The sequence below is a fragment of the Mirounga leonina genome, unplaced genomic scaffold, assembly GCF_011800145.1.
Source record: "Mirounga leonina isolate KUSES-001 unplaced genomic scaffold, KU_Mleo_1.0 Mir_173, whole genome shotgun sequence".
Taxonomy (NCBI): domain Eukaryota; kingdom Metazoa; phylum Chordata; class Mammalia; order Carnivora; family Phocidae; genus Mirounga; species Mirounga leonina.
The window spans coordinates 93,315,342-93,336,444 of record NW_023270447.1 but is presented as its reverse complement, the minus strand read 5'-3'; the positions used below and the strand labels follow the sequence as shown (position 1 = coordinate 93,336,444).

The 21,103-nt window shown below is 44.7% G+C and overlaps 1 protein-coding gene and 1 long non-coding RNA gene across 4 annotated transcripts in view; both read right to left on the bottom strand.

Moving 5' to 3' along the window:
• The window catches only part of GNB1 (G protein subunit beta 1), a 95,489-nt gene that overhangs the window by 18,191 nt on the left and 56,195 nt on the right, over nucleotides 1-21,103 (bottom strand). For all 3 annotated transcript variants that reach the window (XM_035019980.1, XM_035019981.1, XM_035019979.1), the window contains 5 exons: nucleotides 16,692-16,794; nucleotides 9,444-9,482; nucleotides 7,541-7,647; nucleotides 2,218-2,281; nucleotides 1,053-1,215 (listed from right to left, as the gene is read on the bottom strand). In XM_035019980.1, coding sequence (XP_034875871.1) covers nucleotides 1,053-1,215; nucleotides 2,218-2,281; nucleotides 7,541-7,647; nucleotides 9,444-9,482; nucleotides 16,692-16,748 — 430 coding nt within the window. In that variant the 5' untranslated portion in view covers nucleotides 16,749-16,794. The remainder of the gene's footprint in view (nucleotides 1-1,052; nucleotides 1,216-2,217; nucleotides 2,282-7,540; nucleotides 7,648-9,443; nucleotides 9,483-16,691; nucleotides 16,795-21,103) is intronic.
• LOC118020102 lies at nucleotides 8,334-9,437 on the bottom strand. The gene is made up of 2 exons (XR_004681814.1): nucleotides 8,847-9,437; nucleotides 8,334-8,802 (listed from the first exon to the last, which is right to left on the bottom strand). It is a non-coding gene; the product is annotated as an uncharacterized LOC118020102 (long non-coding RNA).

Sequence of the window (21,103 nt, the reverse complement as noted above, 5' to 3'; positions counted from 1 at the left end):
GCTCTGAGGGAAGCCTGCTTCTCCCTCTCCCACTCCCCCTGCTTGTGCTCTCTCTCTCACTGTGTCTCTCTCTGTCAAATAAATAAATAAATAAAATCTTTAAATAAATAAATAACAAAAGGCTTAACTAGAGTCAAAAGCAGTATTATTTACTCCTTCACTTATGATCATTTCTTTGGTTGCATGTGCTGTAGGTGAGCCTCGTGGGGTCTGTGAGAACTGAGCAGACAGCCACATAAGTAAAATATTAGGACAAGACTTCCTTTTTCAGAAACACTATGGTTGGGGCACCTGGGTGGCTCAGTTGTTAAGCATCTGCCTTCGGCTCACGTCATGATCCCAGGGTCCTGGGATCGAGCCCTGCGTCGGGCTCCTTGCTCGGCGGGAGGCCTGCTTCTCCCTCTCCCACTACCCCTGCTTGTGTTCCTGTTCTCGCTATCTCTCTGTCAAATAAATAAATAAAATCTTAAAAAAAGAAACACTATGCTTTTTGTTATGAATAACAAGTGTCACAGGTAAACTAAACTTGGCAAATTAATATACCACCTAACCCTTAAAACTGGCTGTGTTCAAAAGAACAACCTAGAGGACTCTATTCTGTTTCCTTTTCAACAAGAGTGCTAGTGGGTATGAAGTGTATTAAGGGGGCCAGGTTGGATCTGTACACGTACATATGTGTGTACGCATATGTATACATGCACGTGTAGATTAGGAAACCCTCGTGGAAAGGCACTCAAGATACAAGATGGCTTAAAAAAAGGTTGAGATTGAACTATGTTACTATAAAATAAAAAAGGGTGGCTGCCAGCTATGAAGGCAGTGACCTAAGTCCCTGAGATCCTTGAAAACAGGATGCTATGGTGACGTCAATCCAAAGGTTTCTTACGAGTGAAGGCATATCAAAGCCTGTCTTTGATTTCATTTTCAGAATGTTTCTGGCCATTATTACAACCAACTTATTAAATAATTATTGAGAAGAGGTGCGTGTCCAAAGCATATAATGCACGGCAGACAATTATCCCAGCTCTAAAGTTACCGGTGAGAACATGTACCTGTATGTCCGGCCAGTTCGCGGCTCACACGTACATTCCCTTCACGAGTTTTCAGATTGTAAATGGAGCAAATGTTATCCAGGCCACCGCAGGCCACATAGTTCCCAGAAGGGGCATATGCACAGGTCATGACCCATGAGGAACGCAGAGGGATGGCATGGACCTAAATGACAGAACACAGATGATGCAGACACACTCAAGTTCAAAAACATTAATTAAGGACACTATGATTCTATTTCCAGTCTTCAACTTTCATTGCAGAGAAGGTGACACAACAAAACAATGGCCAGAATTATTTTGAAAATAACTTACACATGTGGCCAGTCAGATAAAGTACTAATTTAATAAGAAATCCATCGGGTACCTGCATGGCTTAGCCGATTAGTGGTCTGACTCCTGATCTCAGCTTAAAAAAAAAAACAAAACCCAGTGCTTCACACCAATTTAATCTGCAGTCTTGTTAAGGTCACAATTTATGGTTAGGTATGCACCTAAGTAATAGTTTTAGAGCCTCCTAATCCAGACTATACATTAAAAATAAAACAGTTCACAAACCTGTCACAATGGCTATAAATTGATTTACAAAACAAAATGTTTTTAGTGAAGTAACAAAACTAGACATTGTAATTAATCCTGCCACAGACCTCCCCATGTTTGGGATAGATTTGTTATAAATACTGCAATCTTAGTACTCTCCAGTAAAAATGACTGAGTCTGATCTTTTCCTACGTATGGACCAAGTGATAGCAAGTACTTCCTCATTCAGTACAACCTTGGATTAAGTATTTAAAAGAATTTAATTTATACTTCAAAGTACACTGCCTTTCAGATTATCTCTTGTAAAAACGAATAACTAAATGAAAAGCTGGATTTCTACATTTTTAAATGAATCATGAACTTTCTCAGACTGAACGAACTCTGGAATGCAGGTCTTTCAGAACCATCAAGGAGGGACTTAGCTCCCACCTGCCCTGCAATGAGACCATGGCCCACAGCAGAAGACAGCAGTAGCACGTGCTAGCCATGTGGTTCGGCTTCACACTGAAAACTCACCGTGATTCCCCTCCCTATCCTGTGTGGTATGTTTGTACACAAGTGGACTGGCGGTTAGAAGCCCGCCTCCTCCTGGGTTGGTTTCTCAGGGAGGGGACTCTGCAGTCCTTACCTTGTTTGTTGTGTAGCTATCCCAGATGATCAGTTTGCCATCCTGTGAGGCACTGACTAGAAGCCTGCAGGGAGAGGACAAAAGAAAACTCATCAGTACCACAGCAACAGTACAAACTAAATCTGAGTGACTACGAACACACACTTCAGTGTCACATTTGTTTGAGACAGAGCACACTGACTTATAAAAAAAATTAAAAAGGTCTAATTGTGGGCGCCTGGGTGGCTCAGTGAGTTGAGCGTCTGCCTTCGGCTCAGCTCATGGTCCCAGGGTCCTGGGATCGAGCCCTGCATCGGGCTCCCTGCTCCGCGGGAAGCCTGCTTCCCCCTCTCCCACTCCCCGTTTATGTTCCCTCTCTCACTGTCAAATAAATAAATAAAATCTTAAAAAAAATAAATAAAAATAAAAAGGTCTAATTGCTAGCTCAACTTTGAAAGCACGAAAGAAAATGCTCCCATAAATAATAGTTCAGATTCAAGAGTGCTTGCCTTCAAATGCAGACTAGATCACCAAAGCCACTCTCTGGTGAGCTAACAGGTTGATTTCTTTCTTTCTTTTTTTTTACATTTTAAAAAGATTTTTATTTAGTTATTTGACAGAGAGAGAGAGAGTGAGCGAGTACACAAGCATGGGGAGCAGTAGAGACCAAGACACAGCAAGAGAGGGAATACAAGCAGGGGGAGTGGGAGAGGAAGAAGCAGGCTCCCCGCTGAGCAGAGAGCCCGACATGGGGCTCGATCCCAGGACCAGGATTATGACTTGAGCCGAAGGTAGACACTTAACAGACTGAGCCACGCAGGCGCCCCAACAGGTTGACTTCTTATGACTGCTTATGTTTGGTTTTTGTTCATTATAAATCAAATTTCAGACATATAGATCTTTTAGAACCAAAGGTGGCAGAAAATATTTAGTATACAACTTTATGTTCCATTTGACATATAGAAAGCTTTGACAGTAAAGAATAATCAGCTTTTAGATATTCCAAATTTATGAGACATTTCTCACCAAAAAAAACAAAGCAAAACAAAAATCATGAAAATTTCCCAGACTGAGCTAAATGTGGAATCCAGGTCTCCTAGAAACATTAAGGAGGGGCTTAACCTCCCACCTGCTTTGCAAAGAGATGACAAACTGCAGCAGAATCGTGTCTTGTCCAGCAGAAGAGACTAGTAACTGTCATGAATTTTCTTCATGATTCTTGCTTTGGGTAACTGCTAAGTTTGGGATCCTGTATTGAAAAGGTGCTCTGTCTGTATTTGCAGAATTAAGACAGGATACTGCAGAAGGAAAGCATGACTAATGGGCAAAGGGACAGAGTAATTCTGGGAACCACAGCTACTTACCCTAAGAACTCTGTGCTACAGAATGTGCTATTTTCAAGCAATGACAAGGAGGCTCTATTCATAATGCTAGGCAGAGATACGCCACAGTATGGTAAATAATGATAGATTAAATTTTTTTCTTTCCTTTTTTTTTTAGGCAGAGCATTCCAGCAATGCCCCCAGGGGTGAGTTCAGATGCTGCACAAGAGCCCAGGGTTTTCCATCTCCCCCAAGGACACGTGTGCAGGGCCAGGCTTTGGATGGCCCTCCTACCGTAGGAGAGGACAGTGGCAGGGTCAGACCTGCGGGAGACTCCGGACTCCCCATGGGCCCAACCGCCCCAATGGAGGGGGACAGGTGACCCCCAAGGGTCTTTAAACCTCTCCACCAGAACACTCTAGGTACCTGGAAACAGGGCGGCTGGTAAGGTGGGGACAGGGCTGCATGGCCACCGCCCCAACACATTTTTAATTTTAAAGATTTTAATCAAGGGGCACGTGGGTGGCTCAGTCGTTGGGCATCTGCCTTCGGCTCAGGTCATGATCCTAGGGTCCTGGGATTGAACCCTGTATCGGGCTCCCTGCTCAGTGGGAAGCCTGCTTCTTCCTCTCCCACTCCCCCTGCTTGTGTTCCCTCTCTTGCTGTGTCTCTCTTGGTCAAATAAATAAATAAAATCTTAAAAAAAAAAAAAAAAGATTTTAATCAAGCACAGGGATTGACCATTTCAGCCAAAAGCATATTTGACTTACTAACTGATCAAAACCTGGAGGTAAAACTTACTCAAGACATTCTGACAACTGTGATATTTTCCATCAAATTCTATGTTCTGATGCACAAACTTCCTTTACAGGGAGTCAACAATGAGTTTGGCAAAGAACACAAATGTTTTCACTGATGCACTGCAAAACTTATCACAGAATCAAACTAAGTGCAGGTCTAACCTATCATTTTTCAGATGCAGTTTCTTTTTTTTTTTTAAGATTTTATTTATTTTTTGACAGAGAGACAGACAGTGAGAGAGGGAATGCAAGTAGGGGGAGTGGGAGAGGGAGAAGCAGGCTTCCCGTGGAGCAGGGAGCCCGATGCGGGGCTCGATCCCAGGACCCTGGGATCATGACCTGAGCCGAAGGCAGACGCTTAACGACTGAGCCACCCAGGCGCCCCTCAGATGCAGTTTCTTAAAGCAAAGTCTTGCACCTAGGTTCAGTAACAAACCTATTAGGCACTTAAAGCTATTTCCTTCCACGTAACAGAGTAAGGTTCAGTCTGCTCCTCAATTTCTGGTTGGCCCTTTACACAGGCTTTGAATGGACTATCCAAGCCAACATAAAGAAGCTCATCTTCCATGAGGGTCACCTTTAGGAAAGTCTCCTGGTCAGAGAGCTTAAAATCTGCTGACTCGCCCAGGGGTTAGAGAAATGTTAAGCTGTCCGATGATCCCCCAGAAGGTGAGTGAGGACACTTCTTAATCCAAGACAGGACAACTGTTGGAGAACTGAATTAATTTTGCCCCTAGAGCTTTCAGCTATTCACAAGTCAGTTACTATGAGGCACCATCCACCCAGAACACACAGGTAAGAGCCAGCAAGGAAGTGAGGGCTCCAGGAAGCTGGGAACAGAGGTTGAATAGAGGCCCACATCCAAATGCCTCTGGCCCTTCATTTACTTGGAGGAGGGAGGGCTCTCAGGCTTAGCTGGGCCAATTGTGTTTTGCTCTCAATCATAACAAGACTTCAGCAGACTTTAGAAAGGGGAGAAAGAGTTTCACATTAACTCATGTAACTGAAAGAGACTCTCAAATGTTGTAAAAAACAGAATTTAAGTATAAATGAATATATCATGTCGATAAACATAAACGTATACACACGCATACTGCACAAACCTCTTATTGTGGGGCTCTCCTATGGTTTTGAAAAATAAAGTGCTAGTCAGTACAAGAGTTTGAAAGCATCTATAAATTATACAAACATGATAAGATAACTGGTATTCATGAATTACAGCCTTGAATCATGAAAAACAAATATTTTGGACTTTAAAAAGACAAAAATTTACCTATCCAGAAAATATGGCTATCTACAAAAAAATAATATCTGAAAGGCTCTGAATAGCAGAGATCCTCCTTAATATCATTTTTTGTTTTCTTTTGTTTGTGATTATAAAATAGGGCCCCTGTATAAGGGCACTGTGAAACGTAACTGTGCAGTTTCAAAAGCAGTTATAAAACAAGTGCCCATGTGCCCACCTTCCCGTCCAAGAAACAGAACAAGACCACAACACCCCCCACCAGCCTCCCAAGTCACCCCTTCTTTAAGGGGTGACCACGACCCTCAATTTGGTGCTACTTATTCATGCCCTTGATTTCCTTCCTTCTGACTCTGAGGCTTTCAAAGCACAACTTGTGTTTGAACCAGATGGAACATAAAGCCTTGCACATAATGATTGGGAAGCTAGATGATCTGGTGTCGTCCTGCTGAGCCCCAGTCCTCATTTCCACAGCGGCCTGCAGGCTGACCTGGTACTCCCAGTGACCCTTAGGCACAAGGGAGGTGTCACCTATGCCACTCCCCCAACTAGAGCCCGGCTGTTGCAGGAGAGCAAATTGCTTAGGGAGCCAAGACAACGACTGGGCTCCAAGTACCAGATTCCTGAGTACCAGGCTCTGAGCACTAAGCTCCAAGCACTAGACCAAGAACCAGGTTCTGAGTACCAGGCTCCAAGTGCTGGATTCCTGAGTACCAGGTTCTGAGTACAACCCAGCTGCAGTGTCTATCAAGTGTCCTGTCTGGTAAGGACACTGATGTTCCTACAGATGGAGGAAAAGCCCTGGAGGCAATATATCATTTGGTTACCGTCTACTTTTGATAACAAATTCCAAGGTGGACTGATTAGCAAGGGCATTTTTCTTTCTTTCCCCTTTCTTAGTCTTTCTGATTATTGCCATCATTAAAATGATCAAAGTTAGCTCTCATTTGCATTTGAAATTGTACTGAACAGCATATAGAACAAACTAAAGATAGATTCTTTTGTTCTGTAGCTGTTTACACTCTAAAGCAGACAATTTCATGAACAAAGAGAAACCAAGCAATTCCTCTCTGACACACACACAAAATCACGCTACTCCAAGAAAGGCATTTTGAGAATCATACATCAGGTATTTGAAAGAGCATGTTACAGCCACTAAGTCACACAGCATGTTACTTAATTATTCAGGTGGAAAAGGTAGGAGAGACAGATTCTCCAGCAGCCTCTAAAAGAAAGAGAGAGTTGTGTAGATTGCACTCTGGTGATGCTGCAGGTTAAGAGAAGGAGGTGTGGAGAGGGGAGAGGAAGAAAGGACCCATGACGTGATGGAGATGAGCCACCCAGAGGGGAAAGAAGTCCAAATAAGGGGCAGAAGTTAAAGTAAAGCGATGAGCGCCTGAGGGCATTTTCTTGTTGGGACGGTAGATAAAAGGCAGGGCAGCAGCTGAGACATGCACTCCCGCACGTCCGCTGTGGGCTCCTAGAAAACAGCAGCAAACCTGTGCATGCACAACACTCAGGATGCTTTAGTCGCTGCTGTAAGGCTCAACACGCTTAATCTTCCCCACACCACAAGGCAGGTTTATGATCCCTGAGCCAGGACACTGAAATCACAAGAGGGTAGGGGCCAAGGAGTCATGAGGAACAGGCTGGAAAGGCAAGGAGCCATGGCACAGAGAAGCTGTATAAGCTCCCCAAGGTCACACAGGCATGGCACAGTGGGGCTGGGGGGGGGGTCACGGCTGATATAAACACGATGAGGGTGGTGAAGCACTGACAGTGCACCATCAGCCCAGGTGAGTGAAGTACGCACAGGGAGTGTGCACTGTCGTGCTACACCTGGCCTGCCCAGGTATCTGCCAACGTCCTCACTCTGTCTTTACAAATAACAGCAAATGAATTCAGGTTATTTCTCCTCAGAAAAACAGAACAATCCTTGAGTGTCTCAAGCACTATGTTTTGCTCATGCTCCCACACACCTGGAATCCGTGCCCCAATGCATGGCATAAATTTTGGCCAAGTGCCCCCTCAGCGTTCTCCTGGTGCGCATCTGGATTCTTCCCACTGGGTCGATGTTGTTTGTGATCTTAAAAACAAAAGTTACTGCAAATTAACAGTCTGTCATGGAATGACTTCCCCTGAGGCCTCCTCTCCCACCCTCCTTCGCAGCCCCACTGCCCTCATTCTGGCTGTGTCCACCCGGTTCCTGCAGCTCTCCACTGTGACTTCTCCTGCTTACCACGGCACCTACCTTCCTTTCATGGTCTGAATGAAGTCTGTCACTCTACTTGCTCTTCAAGACCTCTGTCTCTCCCCCCATAAGAGCACATGGCACCGGTCCACAGGTGCGCTGACCTCCCCAGGTCTCCCTCCCTCCTCTAACTGCTCACCCAGGCCTAGTGCCTCCTGCCTCTCAGTCCTTGCAGGCTTGCTCTCCTTCCAAGTTACAGTCCCATCAGCCCCCGTCACACTGAACACAGGCCTGCTGCTCACACACTGTCCACAGCGACCAGGCTGGGCACTGATCTGGACAACAGTGAGCAGTGACTAGAAATGCTGTTGCTTATCGCACAGAACTGGATGTGCAGACCTGCGGATTCACTCCAACATGTAAAAAACGGACATTAACGACTCTGCGTTGACAACTGGACTAAGGGTATCACAATGTGTTTTTTTTTAAGATTTTATTTTTAATTAATCTCTACTTAATCCCCAACACAGGGCTCGAATTTATAACCCCAAGATCAAAAGTTGCATGCTCTGCCTGAGCTGGCCAGGCACCCCAATAATGGGTCTGAAAAAAGGCACAGTCCAAAGTACACGAAGCATATCTCAGAATTCAAATTTAGGACTTCTATGCAGTGTAAGTTTCTCTTTAACTTGCTGTTTAACCCCAACTAAACCACATCCCCTAAAGCACTGGGACAATGTAAAACATTTAAACATCCTTGGCAGAAGTATGAATACAGTTTTTCTTCCACAGTTCCGTTCAATTCTACAATGGGAAACTCACCATTTTAGAGTGAACGGTTTGCTGGTGTTTAGCACATGCCCACCTGTGTGCAACTACCACACCACCTCCACCTGCTCCAGCAGCTTTCCCCCCCGTCCCCCCGAGGAGGAAAGCCCCCAGTCATGCCCCACCCTCCCTCCGACGTCCTGGCAACCACTCATACCCTCCGTCTCCTTGGAGCTGCCAGTTCTGGACATTTCCGACCTGTGGAACCTTACGCTACGCGACCTCGTGCGTCTGCTTCCGACCTGTGGAACCCTACGCTACGTGACCTCGTGCGTCTGCTTCCGACCTGTGGAACCCTACACTACATGACCTCGTATGTCTGCTTCCGATCTGTGGAATCCTACACCACGTGACCTCATACGTCTGCTTCTTTCGCTGGGCATCATGTCTGAGGCTCATCCATGCTGCTAAACACGTTGTAATGCATCCTTTGTTATGGGTGATTAACATTCCGCCGTGTGAATGGACCACACCTCGTGATTCACTCATCCCTTCACAGAAACTGTGCTCGTCCCCACTGTTTGGAAACTGTGAACACTGCCGCTGCTGAGAACACATGTGTACGTGTGCTTGTCTGAGCACCAGTTCTGGGTGTGCATCTAGGAGTAGAACCGATGGTTCATAATTTATGTGCAACTTTTTGAGGATCTGCCCAACTGGACTTTAGAAAGGCTTGTGAGACATCTATCTATCACCCAAAAAAACATGACTTCCTGTGCATTCCGAGTGAAATGCTTCAAGCAGTGTTTATACCCTCACTGTGCAAAAGGAAGAGCACAGCTCACTCTCAAGGCAATGAGTGCAGGCGCCGCTGAGAACCAGCCCAATGCCAGGCAAGCGCCTCTGCGTAGAGGGGTCCTTACCTGAGAGAGCGTTGCATCTGCACATGCTTTTCTAGCATCCTAGGAAATAAGAATGACAAAGCGGGAAGTTAGTAACGTTTCACACACATTCGCCCCAGGTCTTCACACCAAAGTTTCGGAGAGCCTCTACAAACGGTGAGAAACAAAGGTAGAAAGGAGGAGGATGGCATCGCCTCCCCCCTCCCCTGGCTCAAACGCAGTCTAGGGCCGCCAGAGGTCCTGCGCTCTGTGACCTCAGAAATGGAGCCTGTGTGGGGAGGACCACACTGGAAGCTGCGTGGTCCTGGAGACCCCAGATTCAGGTGCTGCTTCCTCTCCTGCCTGCCGAGGCTCCTGTACTTTGCCACAGACCTTCACGTGCTCCTCGCTCTGTCTTTCTAACAGCCCAGGAGCCATGGGGCCCAGAGAAAGAAGTCCAAAAAGCACTGGATGTCCAGCCCAAAGAACTTTCCCTCCAGATCATGTTAACCAAGGACTTTGTTTTCAAGCCAAATAACACCCGATGCTAAACTCTACGAGCAAAGGATCTGGACTAAAGACAATCAAATTCAGGTAAGACTCTGGCTGCTGTATCTATTATCTGTTTTCTTTCTTTTTTTTTAAAGATTTTATTTATTTATTTATTTGAGAGAGAGAGAGAGAGAGAGAAACAGCATGAAAGGAGACAGGGTCAGAGGGACAAGCAGGCTCCCCGCCGAGCCGGGAGCCCGATGTGGGACTCGATCCCAGGACTCCGGGATCATGACCTGAGCCGAAGGCAGTCGCTTAACCAACTGAGCCACCCCAGGCGCCCTACTATTATCTGTTTTCTTATCTATAAAATGACCTTGTGAAACAGGTAAGAACTATAAAGTGATATTCTAAGGCTAAAATGTTTTCATTGTTCCTAAGTGATTAAACTTACTAGGAAATATAGAAAATAGAAAGCCATATATTACGAAGGAAAATGAGACAACAGCTTGAAAGGGATAAAAATTTGAGTACAAGAATAATATGGGACACAACCCTCTAGGGGCAAACTGCCTCACTGTGAATTATTTTTATTGCATGAAGCTGGAAGGAATATTTATCAACTGAGAACATGGAAAAATACTCAAAGACATTATTGTTATAAATGTGCCAAAGATCTAGATTTCAAATTCAGCTTTAATTACACTATTAGAAGTCATTCTGCTTGGGGCGCCTGGGTGGCTCAGTCCTTGGGCGTCTGCCTTAGGCTCGGGTCATGATGGGATCGAACCCTGCATTGGGCTCCCTGCCCCACAGGAAGCCTGCTTCTTCCTCTCCCACTCCCCCCACTTGTGTTCCCTCTCTCGCTGTGCTCTCTCTGTCAAATAAATAAAATTTTAAAAAAGTCATTCTGCTTAATTAATTCTACTTAATGGATTAAATAATTAAAACACCAAAAAATTACGTCATCAAGTATTTCTATGCCAGCACCTAAATTTGCCGTAAGGAGCAAGCAGAGGGAAGGTCCAGAGTAGCAAGTGTTTCAACAGGGGATTCTACCTGTCAACTACTGAGTTTAACGTTTATTTCTGAATATCACTCTTTTTTAAAAAAAATTTATTATTATGTTAATCACCATACGTTACATCATTAAGTTTTAGATGTAGTCTTCCATGATTCATTGTTTGTGCATAACACCCAGTGCTCCATGCAGAATGTGCCCTCCTCAATACCCACCACCAGGCTAACCCATCCTCCCACCCCCCTCCCCTCTAGAACCCTCAGTTTGTTTTTCAGAGTCCATCGTCTCTCATGGTTCGTCTCCCCCTCCGATTTCCCCCCCTTCATTCTTCCCCTCCCGCTACCTTCTTCTTTTTTTTTCTTAACATATATTGCATTATTTGTTTCAGAGGTACAGATCTGTGATTCAAAAGTCTTGCACAATTCACAGCGCTTACCAGAGCACATACCCTCCCCAATGTCTATCACCCAGCCACCCCATCCCTCCCACCCCCCACCAGTCCAGCAACCCTCAGTTTATTTCCTGAGATTAAGAATTCCTCGTATCAGTGAGGTCATATGATACATGTCTTTCTCTGATTGACTTATTTCGCTCAGCATAACACCCTCCAGTTCCATCCACATCGTTGCAAATGGCAAGATCTCATTCCTTTTGATGGCTGCATAATATTCCATTGTATATATATATATACCACATCTTCTTTATCCCTGAATATCACTCTTAATGATATTATACACGACTTTTAGTTTTAAAAAAGAACTATGACGGGACGCTTGGGTGGCTCAGGTAGTTGAGCGTCTGCCTTCGGCTCAGGTCATGAGCCCAGGGTCCTGGGATCAAGTCCCGCATCGGGCTCCCTGCTCGGCGGGGATCCTGCTTCTCCCTCTACCTCTCGCTCCCCCTGCTTGTGCGCTCCCTCTTTCTCTGACAAAAGAAATAAATAAAAATCTTTATTTAAAAAAAATGAGAATATTTTAAGTGGAAAAATAAGCCATGGGAGTTCAGCAACTTTGCCTTGATTACTGTACGAAGATCAACCTGGATTTTCACACTGTATCATACAATAGACTGTGGTGAAACTATTGGTAAATGGAGGGAAAAGCCATTTTAAAAACTAAACACAGAGAACTCCAATTCAGTCTCCATTCTAACCTACAAGTGCTTATATCACTGAGTGCAGCACTTCTCAGAACAAGCAGAGATAAGTCTTCTAATGGAAGCAATCTCTGTAACTGCTTCATAAAGACAAATCTCTACTATCTTTCAGATTAATTTCCAATTGAATGGACTGATGAAAATGTGCATAATGGGTATATTACTTAGTGCAAAGGCTTCCATGCTGCTGTGATGAGAAATGCCACCTCTTTTGTCCCTTTAAACTAGAGTACATCCAAACCAGTGATCACTCAGTTCCCCACACAGCGAGGTTTCTTCCTACTTGGGCCCCAGGGAAAGCACCTACTCTGCTCAGTCGCTGGACAGCAACACTTGGCTGAGTCTTCTCACTTGCTTGGGTTGGTACAGTTGCTTTGTAAATAATTTGCACCTGTACATTCCGAGTTTTTCCTTAATCCATCAATTAGCTCATGTACTTTAAGACATGCCATTGTGGTTTTTTTTCTCTTTTGAAAACAAGGTAAAAAGTATATTTTTTAAAAAATTTTTTATTATGTTATGTTAATCACCATATACATCATTAGTTTTAGATGTAGCGTTCCATGATTCATTGTTTGCGTGTAACACCCAGTGCTCCATGCAGAACGTGCCCTCTTTAATACCCAGGCTAACCCATCCCCCCACCCCCCTCCCCTCTAGAACCCTCAATTTGTTTCTCAGAGTCCATCGTCTCTCATGATTCGTCTAAGACATGCCATTGTTTGATCAGCATCCCTTTGAGAGCCCGTGTTTCCTCACAATCTAAAGTGGGATGGGGCGCCAGGGTGGCTCAGTTGTTAAGCGTCTGCCTTCAGCTCAGGTCATGATCTCAGGGTCCTGAGATCGAGTCCTACATCGGGTTCCCCACTCGGCGGGAAGCCTGCTTCTCCCTCTCCCTCTGCCTCTGCTTGTGTTCCCTCTCTCACTGTGTCTCTCTCTGTCAAATAAATAAATAAAATCTTTAAAAAATAAAAAATAAAAAAAATAAAGTGGGATGAGGGCTGCCTGGGTGCCTCAGTCAACTGTTAAGTGACAGACTCTTGATCTCAGCTCAAGTCTTGATCTCAGGGTTTTGAGTTCAAGCCCTGCATTGGGCTCCAAGCTGGGCGTACGCCTACAGGCATGCATGCATGCATAATGGGATGAGATGGTCCTTGGGGTCTTTCAGCATGAAAACAAATCTAAGAAAGCAAGGCCTCTTAGAATCACCTACCACTGCTTGTTTGATTCCCTATGCCCTGCATTCTTTAACAAGCATGTATTCCTTGGGTAGTCAGAAAGAAAAGGGTATTTTTTCTTTTTGAAAGAATGTCTTCCCTTCCTGTTTGGTGTAATGGACTTTGCCATCCATCCCTGTGCTGTACAAAGAAACCAGCACAGACTTAGCCCTGAGACCAGTGTGGGAGCTCTGAGCACATGAAGCGCAGCCGAGACAAACTGAGACCTGTCATTCAATGTAGGACATGCCGAATTCTTGAGACTTAGTATAGAAAAGGAACGTGAAATAATAAAAATACCTATTTTAAAATTTTTTATTTTTAAAAGATTTTATTTTGGGGACATCTAGTTGGCTCAGGCGGTTAAGCGTCTGCCTTTGGCTCAGGTCTTGATCTTAGGGTCCTGGGATCAAGTCCCGAGTCAGGCTCCCTGCTCAGTGGGGAGTCTGCTTCTCCCTCTGCCCGTCCCCACTGCTTGTGCGCACGCACACCTCTCTCTTAAACAAAATCTTAAAAAAAAAAAAAGGTAAAATAAAAAAAAAAAAGAAAAAAAATTTTTTTTAAATGCGAGAGAGAGCACGAGAGAGAGAGAACATGAGAGAGAGCATGGGGGAGGGGGGAGGCAGAGGGAGAGGCAAGAGCAAACTCCCAACTGAGCAGGGAGCCCAACCAATGTGGGGCTTGACCTCAGGACCATGACCTGAGCTGAAGGCAGATGCTTAACCGACTGAGCCACCCAGGCACCCCAAAAGATTTTATTTTTAAGTAATCTCTACACCCAATGTAGGGCTCGAACTTACAACTCTGAGATCAAGAGTTGCATGCTCTACTGACTGAGCCAGCCAGATGCCCCAAATATCTATTTTTTTAAAGTATCTATTTTTTAAAAAAGATTTTATTTATTTGAGAGAGAGAGCGAGCGCAAGAGCTTGAGCAGGGGGAAGGGGCAGAGGGAGAGGGAGAAGCAGACTCCCCGATGAGCAGGGAGCCTGACTCAGGGCTGGATTCCAGGGCCCAGAGATCATGACCTGAGCTGAAACGTTACATACAAGTACTTATTCCTGTTCTCACACCATTGATTAGAAGACTGCGACAAGGAGGGTTGGACTCCTGGAAAACCCATCCTCAGGACGTTGAGGCAGATTCATGTCCACTTGATGAAGGGGCTTCTCAAGGCCCAGCTGTCCTCAGAACATCATTTTTTAATATGTGTCTAAACATCAGTTTATTTTTCTGAGTCTACTATAAGATGCTTAACTGGGCCAGCCAGGCACCCCTAAAAGTATCTATTAATTTTATGTTGAAATGACAATATTTTAGATACAGTGGTTTAGACAAAGTCTGTTAAAAATTGATTTCAGGGGCACTTGGGTGGCTCAGTCGTTAAACATCTGCCTTCGGCTCAGGTCATGGTCCCAGGGTCCTGGGATCAAGCCCCACATCGGGCTCCAGCCCCGCATCGGGCTCCCTGCTAGGCAAGAAGCCTGCTTCTCCCTCTCCCACTCCCCCTGCTTGTGTTCCTGCTCTCGCTGTCTCACTGTCTGTCAGATAAATAAATAAAATCTAAAAAAACCAAAAAACGATTGCACATGTTTCTTTTCACACTTTTATTTTTTTAATTTTTTAAACTGACTGAGCCACCCAGGCGTCCCCATACAGACTTTCTTTATCTGCTATGAACAGATCTGAACTCACTATGAACAACAACTTCTAAACAATAATTTATAGCTATGAGAAAAACAAAATTCTGAATTCTATATTCTGGAAGATGGACGACAATATTAAATAAGTCTGATCAGAGCAAACTATTAAAAGCACCAAGTCCTCCTTATTTTTATTGGGCTATATCTGATCTTTGTTTTGTTAAGATTTTATTTATTCATCTGAGACAGAGAGATAGAGAGCATGAGCGTAAGCATGGGAAGAGGGAGAGGGGAGGGGGAGAAGCAGAACCCCCACTGAGCCGGGAGCCTGACATGGGGGGCTCGGTCACCGGGAGATCATGACCTGAGCTGAAGGCAGACACTTAATCATCTGAGATACCCAGGCACCCCATATATCCGATCTTTTAAATGCTAGGATTTGAAATTTGAAAGATACTTTGTTTCCTCTTGGCTGTAGATCTTAAAAATTCCATTATCTTCTCTTAAGCTTAAGAAAAAAAGTTGGCAGGGCGCCTGGGTGGCTCAGTCCTTAAGCGTCTACCTTCGGCTCAGGTCATGATCCCAGGGTACTGGGATCGAGCCCCGCATCGGGCTCCCTGCTCGGCAGGAAGCCTGCTCTCCCTCTCCCACTCCCCCTGCTTGTGTTCCCTCTCTCGCTGTGTCTCTCTCTGCCAAATAAATAAATAAAAATCTTAAAAAAAAAAAAAGAAAGTTGGCTACCAGGATGCTGATGCTTCTTTCCCTAATCACCACCAGGCTTTCTGAACACAGAGCTGGTCATCTGAAAGGGATTTGGCTCCATCCTTATAGTAGACTCAGAAAAATAAACTGATGTTTAGACACATATTAAAAAATGATGTTCTGAGGACAGCTGGGCCTTGAGAAGCCCCTTCATCAAGTGGACATGAATCTGCCTCAACGTCCTGAGGATGGGTTTTCCAGGAGTCCAACCCTCCTTGTCGCAGTCTTCTAATCAATGGTGTGAGAACAGGAATAAGTACTTGTATGTAACGTTTCTCTAGAAAATGTTCATTACAAGTACTGTCTCACAAATGCGAGGAGCACGGAATTCACGTCTTCAGACCCCTCCCAGTCCCCTTTTCGGAAGCGCATGGGCTCTGCGGTGGGATAGGCTGGGATTTAAGGCTGTAGGACTCTGGGGGCTACTCACTGTACAGGGTGGCTGGGTGACACATGGTTGTGTTCATCTCCAGCTACATGTGCCTGCTCTCGTTTAGCAGCCTAGCAAAACTGCAGATGCCAGTATCCATCCCAGGACCCTTCTCGAGGACACCTTGGGCACAGCTGAGACACTTCCCACTGCCGTCACTAACTCTTGTTTCACACAAGTTTCCTTGCCCTCAGCAGTCACAAGGGAGGAAAGCAGACACCACGCTCTGCACAGTGACCAGGAGAATGTCATGAACGGGGCGGGGCGGGGGGTGGGGGGGGTCGAATGAATTCCCAAGGTTAAGAAAAAATGTACAGAGAGACATTTATAAATGCTATGAAAACAGTTTTGTACATTCAAATAATGATATACTGGAAAACAAAACCCTGAAAACCATGTGCTAGGCCAAATACCTGGCTCTAATTAGCATATCTTGTGCCAGCAAAAATTTAGTTTCAATCCAAAACACTGAGTAGTCATTCTGAAACCCACCTTTCCCAAAACAGATAAGATCTTACCTGAAATCCAAATGATTTATAAACTAAACTAAGCACACATGTAGCTACATACCCTAATTTGGTTTTTAAGCTGCTCGGCCTCCTGCCGTAACTGGTCAAGTTCACTCATCTTCGGGTCCTAGTGCTCTTCAATGCTACCTCAAGGAATCTCAGATCTGAAACAGAAATATAAGCATAGAAAAATTAATAAACAACAGTTGAGTAACTTAATGAAGCAGGTGAGAAAAGGAAATTATAATTTTGAGAGCTATGATTTTGTTACAGGTCAGAGCACTTTCCTTCAGCGTTCACCAAAACTTCTAAAGTGCCTACCAAGGGCTGATTAATAAAATATAATTACTACTATCCACTAGCTTTTACAATGACACTGTCCAGTAGACCACTCAAAAGATGGTGGTGAGTTGAAAAAGGAACAATCTGTTAAGCAGCATTTTTCAAGAAGGATCTGAGTCTCACTCTAAACCCAAGAACATAAGACTGACGTTAGAAGAGGTCTCACACAGAAACCGAGGGGGAGTCTGTTCAGGAAAAGAGCAGAGTGGCAACCTGACAACCCAGATCCTCAACACCACATCCACGAACTTGAACCCATGACCGCCCCCCGCCCCTGATGATGTCAGAATGTTTACACAGCAATTCTGAAAGCCCTCAGTGTGGTGTCCAGCAGGCCTCTGGTTCACGGACATCTCACTCTCCCAACAAAATGGGCTCTGGGGCCCCAGTAAACAGAAGCAGTAACTCCACCCTTACAGGCACCTCAGTACAAGCAGCCCTGCCACCCACTCTTAACTGTGCCCTACCCCAGTCTCGTTAGGGATTCCTTACATCAGACTCCAAACAAAATCACCCTGGTATAATAGAGACTTATTTTCCCAAGGGAATGTCATAACTGGGGTTGCATTTCTGACCAAGAACATGACTGTTTTATCAGTCATAATTATGACCAATGTATCACAAAGCTGAAGATATAATTACCAACATCTCTTAATCGCTTAAGCCTACAATGAGCTCCCACATGCAAATATGGCTTATCAGAGGGCCTCAACATCCTATGCAAACACACACTGGAGATTTTATGCAAAAATGACAGAGTTAATATTATATACATCAGATACTTAATTAACAATATTTTTTTTTCTTTTATTTATTTGAGAGAGAGAATGAGAGACAGAGAGCACGAGAGGGAGGAGGGTCAGAGGGAGAAGCAGACTCCCCGCCGAGCAGGGAGCCCGATGCGGGACTCGATCCAGGGACTCCAGGATCATGACCTGAGCCGAAGGCAGTCGCTTAACCAACTGAGCCACCCAGGCGCCCCAACAGTAGTTATTTTCTTGAGATTGAAACATATCTGGGGGAAATTGGAGGACGCAGGAAGCGTATGTTAGAGTTCCCAGTCTAGATAAACTTCCCTATTCTGCACAAAAGCATTTAAAATAAATTTACATGGTTTACATTACAGAAACTTGATGTATACTGACTGATGAAAACAAAAATATCTTTCCCAATAAGGAATAGCTTTAAAAAGTGTGAGTTCTTAGTTCTTGCTTTCAGCTGTGCTATCTATTCACAGCTACAAAAACGGGCCAGGCGGGAGGCAGAGGGATGAAGGGGGTGCCTGCTGGACCTCCAGAAAGCAGTCTAGAGTTGCTAGGACTGACCTTCCATGAAAGTCTGCAGAACCACCAGGACAGGCCTCACAGGGCCGGGACGGGATGTGGAGGCGCCTCTGGGAAGGCGATACACGGTGACACAGTTTCAGAAATATTTCAGACCAAAATGGCTGCTTCTAAAGGCACTGCTTTAAGTGGCTGCTGGAAGCACGTAGAAAGCTTCGAAGGCTACTTCAAGGCTCCCTGGTCAGTGCAGGCGGGGCTACCCTCGCAGCCACTGCAGCCCTGTGACACCACTGCCTAGTGCTCTCTCCAGGCTCCACGTACAAACTCTTCAGAACTGCAATTCACGAACATTAACGCATGCAACAGGAACGGTGCCAAGAGAACAGGAGATAATGTTTACAACAGAAAGCTGTGATGATGTGTCCTCCGAGTTTGTGGACTGCTTCGTGTTCTTTCTGCCACCGGGACATCCTACCACCACTCACATGCATTTATATGTGATCACATTACACCTTATACACAATTATGCAGTTAGCGGTAGTCTTATTCCAGCAACACCACCCAACCCCCCATGTTAGAGAATTGCTCTTAGTCTGTAAAGAAGCCGTATTATTCAATCCTTCCAAAATCAATGCTGAAGAAAAATAACAGCTAATGGTTGTCATGGGGTGAACTGAATTGTTAGTTTTATAAATAAATAAAATCTTAAAAAAAGGGGAGGGAGCCTGGGTGGCTCAGCCAGTTAAGCATCCAACTGCTGGTATCAGCTCAGGTCATGATCTTGGGGTCTTGAGATTAAGCCCCATGTTGGGCTCTGTGCTCAGTGGGTAGTCTGAGATTCTCTCTCGCTCTGCTTCTGTCCTGCCCCCCACTCGCATGCATGCTCTCCCTCTCTAAAATAAATCAATAAAATCTTAAATGGTTGGGACGCCTGGGTGGCTCAGTCAGTTAAATGTCTGCCTTTGGCTCGGGTCATGACCCCGGGGTCCTGGGATCAAGTCCCGCAAGTCCCACATTGGGCTCCTTGCTCAGCGGGGAGCCTGCTTCTCCCACTGCCTGCAGCTCCCCCTGCTTGTGCTCTCTCTCCCTGACAAATAGAATCTTAAAAAAAAAAACAAAACTTAAATTGTTAGTTTTAGTCAACAAACATTAACTTCTGCTTATAATTTAAACACTAAAAGGTTAAGGTAATTTTTTTAAAAAAAGATTTTGTTTATGGGGCGCCTGGGTGGCTCAGTCATTAAGTGTCTGCCTTCGGCTCAGGTCCTGATCCTGGGGTCCTGGGATCGAGCCCCACATCGGGCTCCCTGCTCGGCGGGAAGCCTGCTTCTCCCTTTCCCGCTCCCCCTGCTTGTGTTCCCTCTCTCTCTGTGTCTCTCTCTGTCAAATAAATAAAATCTTAAAAAAAATTTATTTATTTATTTATTTATTTTGAGAGAGCGAGCAAGCGCATGGGGGAGGAGGAGGGAGGCAGAAGGAGAGGGAGAAGCAGTCTCCCGGCTGAGCAGGGAGCCCGATGCGGGGCTCAATCCCAGGACCCTGAGATCATGACCTGAGCTGAAGGCAGACATTTAACTGACTGAGCCACCCAGGTGCCCCCCAAAGTATCTTTAAAATGAGAAGATCCATTTAATTCACTTACCCCACAAAATTTCAAAAGCAATAATATCAATACTTGCTGACTTGAATCTTTAGTCACAAGCAAAGAGAACAAAACCAGATCTATTTCTTTTTCATCAGTAAATAGCATAAATTATTAATGCTGCTTTTATTTTTTCTTAAAGATTTTATTTATTTGACAGAGAGAGCACAAGTAGGCAGAGCGGCAGAGGGAGAGAGAGAAGCAGGTTCCCCGCTGAGCAGGGAGCCCGACGCGGAGCTTCATCCCAGGACCCTGGGATCGTGACCTGAGCCGAAGGCAGACGCTTAACTGACTGAGCCACCCAGGCGCCCCAATGCTGCTTTTAATTACAGATCCCTCTATAGTCAGTGTCCGCATCTGAGTCTCAACAGAGAGACTCAAAATCCACATTTGTTCATTTTTAAAAGAGGTATTCCTGTGGCTACTAGCAATAATAATCATGTCCTGTAAGACCTATTTAATTTATATCTATAAAGATAAGTCTATTTAATCTTTATTTAGCTATAAAGAGTAACCTACAGTTAAGCATTCAAATTTTTTTTAAATTACATTCTCTATTCTCCATGTCAAAGGTGTATTTTCTGAAATCAAATCAGGACAAGAAGTTTTTTTTATAGATGGACAGACTTAATGATGAAGGGGCACTCAGGGTCTCTAGCACACTGGCCTTACTGTCCCTGAGTGGGCACTGTCCAGGACCACCTTGATGAGATGTGGGTGCACACACCCTTTGCTCGAAGCTAATGGACACTGATATGGCGCCACAGCCTGAGCGTGGAGGGGTCGGATAAGACCACTGTCACAGAAAACCAGGTAGTCAATAGTCACCCAAAGAGAAACTGGCAGACAGCAAGGAGCATGCACACTCAAATAGAGTGGAACTAAGAGGAAGCAAAAAACTTTCTAATTCCCATAAATTAAAAGTTCACCCCAAATGCTCTTCTATGAGGATACAGTAAATGAAATAAACAAGGTACAGAATAGTGTATGAACGATGATGTGTTTCTCTTTGTGTACATAAAAAGGACAAACATCTATGTTAACATAAGCAATGCTTTTTCTGTGCACGTGAGAAAATGTTAATAGTGGTTGTTTTCAGAGAATGACAGGAATAGTGGGGCAGCTTTTATTTTTCACACTATCTTTTATACATGTACATATCTTTTCTTTTTAAAAAAATATTAACAGGTTATCTGGGCCCTGAAA